The 9,358-nt window shown below is 51.5% G+C and overlaps 1 protein-coding gene across 1 annotated transcript; it reads left to right on the top strand.

Moving 5' to 3' along the window:
• The first annotated feature begins 1,941 nt into the window (after positions 1–1,941).
• LOC127308980 (polyubiquitin) lies at positions 1,942–9,120 on the top strand. Its single transcript, XM_051339941.2, has 4 exons — positions 1,942–2,155; positions 2,238–2,319; positions 2,461–2,550; positions 8,019–9,120. Exons 1-4 carry the CDS (start codon positions 1,974–1,976, stop codon positions 8,928–8,930), a joined length of 1,266 nt encoding a protein of 421 aa, XP_051195901.1. The 5' UTR covers positions 1,942–1,973; the 3' UTR covers positions 8,931–9,120.
• The last annotated feature ends 238 nt before the right edge of the window (positions 9,121–9,358 follow it).

Raw genomic sequence — 9,358 nt, forward strand, 5'->3', positions numbered from 1 at the left:
AAATAAAGCTATGCTCCCCGGCAACGGCGCCAGAAAATAGTCTTGATGACCCACAAGTATAGGGGATCGCAACAGTCTTCGAGGGAAGTAAAACCCAATTTATTGATTCGACACAATGGGAGACAAAGAACACTTGGAAGCCTTAACAGCGGAGTTGTCAATTCAGCTGCACCTGGAAACGGACTTGCTCGCAAGAGTTTATCAGTAGTAACAGTTTTATAGCAGTAGCAGTAGTGAAATAACAGCAGCAGAGTATCAAAGACAGCAGTAGTGATTTTAGTAAACAGCAGGATTAAAATACTGTAGGCACGGGGACGGATGACGGGCGTTGCATGGATGAGAGAAACTCATGTAACAATCATAGCAGGGCATTTGCAGATAATAATAAAACGGTGTCCAAGTACAAAGCAATCAATAGGCATGTGTTCCATATATAGTCGTGCGTGCTCGCAATGAGAAACTTGCACAACATCTTTTGTCCTACCAGCCGGTGGCAGCCGGCCTCAAGGGAAACTATCGGATATTAAGGTACTCCTTTTAATAGAGTACCGGAGCAAAGCATTAACACTCCGTGAACACATGTGATCCTCACATCGCTACCATTCCCTCCGGTTGTCCCGATTTCTGTCACTTCGGGGCCATCGGTTCCGGACAGCGACATGTGTATACAACTTATAGGTAAGACCATAAACAATGAATATCTTGATGAAGCAATAACATGTTCAGATCTAAGATCATGGCACTCGGGCCCTAGTGACAAGCATTAAGCATAACAAGTTGCAACAATATCATCAAAGTACCAATTACGGACACTAGGCACTATGCCCTAACAATTCTATGCTATTACATGACCAATCTCATCCAATCCCTGCCATCCCCTTCGGCCTACAGCGGGGGAATTACTCACACATGGATGGGGGAAACATGGCTGGTTGATGTAGAGGCGTTGGCGGTGATGGCGGCGATGATCTCCTCCAATTCCCCGTCCCGGCGGAGTGCCAGAACGGAGACTTCTGGCTCCCGCGACGGAGTTTCGCGATGTGGTGGCGTTCTGGAGGGTTTCTGGCGACTTCGACTTCTCTCCGTGCGTTTTTAGGTCGAGGCCGATAAATAGTCCGAAGGAGGGCGTCGGAGGCCGGCCGAGGGGGCCACACCACATGGCCGCGCGGGCCCCCCCTGGGCCGCGCCGCCCTATGGTGTGGGGCCCTCGGGCCTCCACCTTAATTGTCCTTCTGCTCCGTCGGTGTGCAGGAAAATAGGGCCTTCTGCATAAATTCCGAGGATTTTCCCGAAAGTTGGATTTCTGCACAAAAACGAGACACCAGAACAGTTCTGCTGAAAACAGCGTTAGTCCGTGTTAGTTGCATCCAAAATATACAAATTAGAGGCAAAACAATAGCAAAAGTGTTCGGGAAAGTAGATACGTTTTGGATGTATCAATGGACAGCAGGACGTTTATGATAACTAGGATCGTCTTCTAACGTCAAGTGTTGCCTGTGGATTGGATGGACTACTCCAACTTCGCTTCTGCTATGTGTTGTGTGTGTGTTGATCCTTAGATCAACTATTATTGTAAGTGTGGATCATGTGATCTATTGTAATAAGACGACTATGGTTTGTAATGAATGATGACTCTATGATATTTAACTGTTATGTCTCGCAAAAACAATCTTTCTAGAATTGCGATGTATGGCATAATAGGCATCTGGACTTAAAAATTCGGGCGGGTTGTAAACAAGGCCCTCTAAAAAATTTACGCGCTAGATGTCTGCGCAGTTTGGTCTGACAAAAAAAACACCTGCAAACGGCATATCGGCCCAATTGTTGCTTTGCGGGCCGATATACTGCTAGAGTTGCTGTCCAAGTAATTTTGGTGGGCCTTTGTTGCCTACGTCTTGAACGTTCGCCATTGACTTGCCTAAGACTGTCGATCCAGTGTATCCCGTGCCTAGCTGCCGCCGCCGCCGCCGCATATGGAGCGTAGCGCTGACCAGGAGGAGGAACTCGCCGGAGCCAGGGCTGAGGGCAGTGCCGAGAAGAAGGTTGCTGACGCCGGCGATGCCGACATGGAAAACCCGAAGGCGCCGCCCGCTCTGGTGACCGCTTGCTGCGTCTGCATGGAGCCGTGGTCATCCGAAGGCGCACACCGTATGTGGTAGGTGCCTACTATCCTCATACAGACGACAACAGTTAGATTTATGCATGGTATGCTAGCTCTTGATGATCCGTCTATGCAGCTGCATCGCTTATTGCGGGCATGTGTACGGCAGATCGTGCTTGGAGACGATACTACGCCGCTGCGAAGATAGACGAGCCAAGGTACATGTGTGATCGGAGAACTTGTTTCTCGTTTACTCTAATTCGGCAGTAATTCATAGCAACTGGCGAGATCGAATGAACTGGTGATTGGATGACACTAACGATCTACTTAATTGCGTGTTGATTCTTTGAGCTGCTCAGTGCCCGCAGTGCACCGACAAATTCGACCGCCTGCAAGTCATCGACCTCTACATGACAGAATATCCGCGGGACAACAGCTGGCGTCGCAAGGTCTGGTTTCTTTTCACCTCTAACATCAACAGATTAACTATATATTCAGCCAACTCTGTGGCTGGATTTGTTGACCAATTAATGTTGACATGCACAAGAAGTCAGTGTTGCTTTAATCAAGTTGCTTAGCCACAAATAAAACATGCACCAGTACGTGCATGTGCTGCTAGTAGTATGCATAGTAGTATGAACTGATTGAAGTCTAGAAGCTGCCGGCCATGAAGGAAATCACAGCATGCAACACGCTGCAAGGAGATAAACGTAGTCAAATATTCACACATAGAAGGCTTGTAAGTGAGCTGGTATGTGCAGCTCACTAATAGTATAAATAGGGCACCTTTGTACTAGTTTTAAGCACACCAAGTAGTAGAAAGAAGTGAAGAAAAGCAGCAGCACTTGAGCTGCACCAAATACTACTCGTGTCCTCCATTCTCTTGGAGTTTGAGTGCGTGTGTTCCAAGTGATCAGCGTGTGAGTAGCACAGCTCTTAGTAGTAGGAGCTAACAATTGGTATCACAGCCAAGTTGTGTAGTTATGCCGAAGGGCGGAGGTGTAGGCGGTTCAAGGACGCCGGAGGAAATGGAAGCCGAGATCGAGGAGCGAGTCATGGCTCGTGTGCTGGCAGCGAGGAACGGCGGACGGGAGCTAGCAGCTCCGCGTTCTGCGCGTGACGCGGGCATGTCCTCGACGGCCATTCCGCTCCTAACACGCTCCAACTACCATGAATGGTCGCTGCTCATGCGCGTCATTCTCGAAGGCCGTGGCTGGTGGAAGGCGGTGGAGACGGGTGACGCGGAGTTCACCGACGACAGGCTGGCACTCGAAGCAATCCTTCGTGCCGTGCCGCCGGAGATGCTCGCCACCCTCGCCGTCAAGAAGACAGCCAAGGAGGCTTAGGACACACTCAAGACTCTACGACTCGGCGCCGAACGAGTGCGCGAATCGAGGGCGCAAACGCTGCGCCTCAACTACGAGGAGATCAAGTTCCGTCCAGGGGAGTCAATCGACGACTTCGCCATGCGACTCCAAGCTCTCGCCAACGAGTTGGAGGTCCTTGGCGACCCGCTCGACGAGAAGAAGGTCGTCCTCAAGCTGCTCCGTATCGCTCCTAAGCGGTACAAGCAATTGTGTTGGTCGATCGAGAGCTTGGTGGACTTGAATACTTTGTCCATTGAGGAGCTCGTCGGCCGGCTCAAGGTCGTCGATGAAAGAGACGACGACGAGCACGATTCCAGTAGCAAGCTCCTGCTCATGGAGGACCAGTGGCGCGCATGCATGCATCGCAAGAGCGACGGCCCGTCTGGTGGTAGCAGTGGTAGCGGCTATGTGCCGAACCGGCGCCGCGACAGAGGACGCGGGCGCGGCCAGGACGGCGCACGTAATCGCGCTGGAGAGGGTGGCCAACGAGGCCGCGCCGCAAACGGCGCCCCGCAAGACAACAAGTGTCGGTACTACGGTATACCGGGCCACTGGGCTCGTGAGTGCCGTAAGAAGCAGCGGGATGAGGCACACTTGGTGCAAGCCGGCGACGACAACGAACCGGCGATGCTAATGGCACACGTGACAGCCATCTCGATGGAGCCCAAGCGTACTGGTGGCCATGTCTTCCTCAATGAAGAACGCACAAAGGTACGGCTTGGCGACGAGGCGGAACCCGTCGATGCGCCGTGGTATCTAGATACCGGTGCATCGAACCACATGACGGGCGACCGCACAGCCTTCGCCGACCTTGACGAGAAGGTCACTGGCTCGGTGAAGTTCGGAGACAACTACATGGTGAACATATGCGGGCGCGGTACCGTAATGTTCACTAGTCGCGGTGGTGAGTACCGCGCGCTAACGGAGGCCTACTACATCCCATGCCTGAAAACAAGCATCATCAGTCTCGGCCAACTCGACGAGAATGGCTGCGAGACAATGATACGCGATGGCACCATGTACGTCCGTGATAGGAACCGGCGTCTCCTCGCCAAGGTGGAGCGCTCACGGAACCGCTTGTACAAGGTTCCTCTGCAAATCGCGCAGCCGGTTTGCCTCTCGGCTCGCCGCGGTAGTGATGCATGGCGCTGGCATGAGCGCCTTGGCCATCAGCATTTTGGTGCTCTGGAGAAGATGGCGCGCACGGGCATGGTGCGCGGTCTCCCAGAGATCGACCATGTCGACAAGCTTTGCGATGCTTGCCTGGCGGGCAAGCAACGTCGCGCCCCGTTTCCTCAAACGGCCAAGCTCCGCGCGACGGAGAAGCTCGAGTTGGTGCACGGTGACCTCTGCGGTCCCATCTCACCACCGACACCAGGCGGGAAGAGATACTTCCTGCTGCTCGTGGATGACCACAGCCGCTACATGTGGCTGACGCTGCTCGCCTCGAAGGACGAGGCAGAGGCGGCAATCAAGCGCTTCAAGGCAAGTGCTGAGGTGCAGAGCAGGTGCAAACTGCGCACGCTCAGGACGGATCGCGGCGGCGAATTTACGTCCAAGGATTTCGATGCATACTGCGCCGAGCACGGCGTCCAATGTCACTTGTCTGCTCCCTATTCTCCTCAGCAGAATGGGGTGGTGCAGCGGCGCAACCAGACCATTGTTGCCATGGCTCGCAGCATGCTGAAGGCGCGAGGAGTGCCAAACAAATTCTGGGGAGAGGCGGTGACCACGGCGGTCTACATCCTCAACCGCTCCTACACGCGCAGCGTCGACAACAAAACTCCGTATGAGGTATGGCATGGAAAAATACCAAACGTGTCCTACTTACGGGTGTTTGGATGTGTTGCACATGTCAAGACAGTGCGCCCCCAACTCAAGAAGCTTGATGACCGAAGCACGCCCATGGTACTCATGGGCTATGATGTTGGATCAAAGGCATACAAGCTATTTGACACAGTGTCGCAGCGCGCACATGTCTCCCGAGACATCGTGTTTGACGAGGATGCAAGCTGGGAGTGGGCTGAGCACGCCGACGCTCACACGTTCACCATCGAGTTCCCCGTTTCGGGAGTCGACACTAGCGTGAACGACGATGTGGCCACGGATGATGGGGGAGTGGCACAATCTCAGCCACTATCTACACATCAACCGGAGGAACCAGCAACACCTGCGACTATGCCTGCCTCGCAGCACGCTGGTCACGACGCTCCAGTCGAGTTCGTGTCACCTCCACCTGGAGTGACACCAACCTCGGCGGATGGCGACGGACGGCTACACAGGTTCCGCACCATCGACAACATTGTCGCCGAGTCCGCTGAGGAGCTCCTTCTGGTGGTGGGTGAAGAACCTGCCACGTTCGCCGAAGCTGAACCACACCCAGCATGGCGTGCTGCCATGTTGGATGAGATGACCGCCATCGAGGAGAATGGCACCTGGGAACTCACAAGTTTGCCAGCGGGTCATCGGCCCATCGGGCTCAAGTGGGTCTTCAAACTGAAGAAGAACAGTGTTGGTGAGATCATCAAGCACAAGGCTCGCCTTGTTGCAAAGGGATATGTCCAGCGCGCCGGCATCGACTTCGACGAAGTATTCGCCCCGGTCGCTCGACTCGACTCTGTGCGCATGCTCATCGCACTTGCAGCACAACAGAGTTCGGAAGTGCACCACATGGATGTCAAATCGGCATTCCTCAATGGCGATCTTCTGGAGGAGGTGTACGTGGCTCAACCACCTGGTTTTGTCCGCGAAGGAGAAGAAGGCAAGGTGTTGCGGCTGCGCAAGGCACTCTACGGATTGCGCCAAGCACCGAGGGCCTGGAATGCTAAGCTCGACAACACACTGTTATCGCTTGGGTTTCAGAGGAGCCCGTCGGAGCACGCTGTCTATGCGCGCGGCACCGGCGACATGCGACTACTTCTCGGTGTCTACGTCGACGACTTGGTCGTGACTGGTGCGAGCACACAAGAGATCTCCAAGTTCAAGAAGGAGATGAAGGAGAAGTTCAAGATGAGCGACTTAGGCCTCTTGAGCTACTACCTCGGCATCGAGGTGAAGCAGGCCGCTGGCGAGATAACACTCGGCCAGGCGGCATACGCCGGCAAGCTGCTCGACAAGGCTGGCATGGGCGATTGCAACCCTGTGCACGTCCCAATGGAGCCGAGGCTCAAGCTGAGTAAGGAGAGCTCTAACCCACCGGTGGACACAACATTCTACCGCAGCATTGTCGGGAGCCTAACGTACCTTGTGCACACTCGGCCTGACATTGCATTCGCTGTTGGCTACGTCAGCCGGTTCATGGAGAAGCCCACGACAGAGCACATGGCTGCTGTCAAGCATTTGTTGCGGTACATTGCTGGTACGCGCAACTATGGTTGCCGCTACGTAAAGGATGAGGACGGCGGCAAGCTGATCGGCTACAGCGACGCTGACATGGCAGGAGACATCGACGACCGAAAGAGCACCTCAGGTATGCTATTCATGATTGGTCGTAACCCTGTGACTTGGCAGTCACAGAAGCAGAAGGTGGTTGCACTTTCATCGTGCGAGGCGGAGTACATTGCTGCGACAACCGTGGCTTGCCAAGGAGTTTGTCTCGGCCGACTTCTTGGTGACCTCCTCAACAAGAAGGATGACATTGCGACAATATTTGTGGACAACAAGTCTGCAATTCAGCTGTGCAAAAATCCTGTCTTCCATGACCGGAGTAAGCACATCGAGACACGCTTCCATTTCATCAGGGAGTATGTCGAGGATGGAAAGATCGATGTTGAGTACATCGGCACTCATGACCAACTCGCGAACATTCTGACCAAGGCACTTGGTCGCATTCAGTTTCAGAATCTGCGGGAGAGAATAGGTGTCACCACCATCAAGAGCAACTAGATTAGGGGGAGAATTGTTGCTTTAATCAAGTTGCTTAGCCACAAATAAAACATGCACCAGTACGTGCATGTGCTGCTAGTAGTATGCATAGTAGTATGAACTGATTGAAGTCTAGAAGCTGCCGGCCATGAAGGAAATCACAGCATGCAACACGCTGCAAGGAGATAAACGTGCATGGTAGGTGAGCTTGACATTTTAGTTTGCATAGTCAAATATTCACACATAGAAGGCTTGTAAGTGAGCTGGTATGTGCAGCTCACTAATAGTATAAATAGGGCACCTTTGTACTAGTTTTAAGCACACCAAGTAGTAGAAAGAAGTGAAGAAAAACAGCAGCACTTGAGCTGCACCAAATACTACTCGTGTCCTCCATTCTCTTGGAGTTTGAGTGCGTGTGTTCCAAGTGATCAGCGTGTGAGTAGCACAGCTCTTAGTAGTAGGAGCTAACAGTCAGCACAGAGATAGGCTATATGTTGTTGATTCTGATTTTCCTCCTGCTAAAACAACAGAGTAACCAGCTTTGTAGAGGCGATTGCACTCGTGTATCTGATTCCAGAACCTGTCGATTTGTTCCAGTTGTTATCCTGATTACTCCTGTTCTTGGTTATAATGTTATTGGTCGGCGCCTCTGCTGATAAATCTTTTCATTGATGGTTCATTTGTAGATGAAGATCTTTGTCGAGGTCCTTAAAGGCAAGACCATCACTCTGGAGGTTGGGATTTTAGACACAGTTTACAGTGTGAAAGCAAAGATTCATGACAAGGAGGGTATCCCTATAAACCTGCAGCGCCTCAGGTTCGCGGCTCACGGCGTACTGGAGGATGGACACACCTTAGGTGAATACAACATCCAAGAGGGTTCTACCGTTCTTCTCATATTGGAACTGCAGATTTTTGTGGAGACCCTTCCTGGTAAAACTACCCCTCTCAAGATATATTCGTGCTATACCATCGAGCATGTCAAGAGAGATATGTTTCTGGGTCAGCAAGAGAAGCTCAACGTTTATATGTTTAACGGGAAGCAGCTACACAACAGCATTTCATTGGCTGATTATGGCATCCAGGAAGGATCTACTCTGCTACTTGATCGCCGTGCCAAAGAAAAGATGAAAATATTTCTTATTGAGACGCTTACGGGAAGCATCATCACTCTTGAGGTTGCAACCGTGGATACCATCGGCGATGTTAAGGAGAAGATTCAAGATGAACAGCATTTTCCCAAAAACCAACAGTGCATCATCTTTGCCAATAAACAACTAGAAGACGATGTCACCTTGGAGGATCACAACATCCAGAAGGAGTCCACCCTTCTCCTTGTCGTTAACCACCCATCTCAGAGAGGTAAGATGACCATCTATGTCAAGACGCTGTGGAACAAAATCTACATTCTTGAGGTTGAGAACAATGATACCGTCTATGATATCATGGTGATGCTCCAAGGTAAGATGTCCGTTTTCCCACATGTTCAGCGCCTCATCTTTGGCGGCAAGCAGCTAGATGTCAACCGTACATTGGATGACTACAAGGTCAAGATGTATTCCACCCTCCACCTCGTGCTCAGATTTGGTGGAGGCTGAGATGTATGTCGTGTGGTCACTAGACGAGAAGTGCCAATTTGTTCTTTTCAGCTTGAATGGTTTTTTGATAGTTTTGTCACTCTCAGCAGAAATGTCGATAGACAGCATGCCAATTAATGTGTTAGACTAATTATAGTGGGGAGTAACATAAGGTAGTAACATACACATGTTACTACTCTATGTTACTACCCTCATAGTGGCTATTAACTTATATGTGGGTTCATGCATTGTGTCATTTATTTTTTAAAGGGAAGGCCCTTGGCGCAGCTTTATATATAAAGCTCTCATGGCAACATAGTAGCTATACAACTCACACCCCCAAACAAACTGGCTGATGCCTTAGTCATTACAAAGGTAAACACTCCATGCCGTAGTCCGATACGAAACAAATCATCGGACCGATCTGTCGCCGTCAATTTCTATTCCAT

The sequence above is a fragment of the Lolium perenne genome, chromosome 6, assembly GCF_019359855.2.
Source record: "Lolium perenne isolate Kyuss_39 chromosome 6, Kyuss_2.0, whole genome shotgun sequence".
NCBI classification, from domain to species: Eukaryota; Viridiplantae; Streptophyta; class Magnoliopsida; order Poales; family Poaceae; genus Lolium; species Lolium perenne.

Excerpts from the sequence above, each read along its gene's own strand:
- LOC127308980 (XM_051339941.2), top strand. The coding sequence starts at position 1,974 with ATGGAGCGTAGCGCTGACCAGGAGGAGGAACTCGCCGGAGCCAGGGCT. Across the intron at positions 2,156-2,237 it reads GAAGGCGCACACCGTATGTG|CTGCATCGCTTATTGCGGGC; the intron begins GTAGGTGCCTAC and ends CCGTCTATGCAG. Across the intron at positions 2,320-2,460 it reads GCGAAGATAGACGAGCCAAG|TGCCCGCAGTGCACCGACAA; the intron begins GTACATGTGTGA and ends TGAGCTGCTCAG.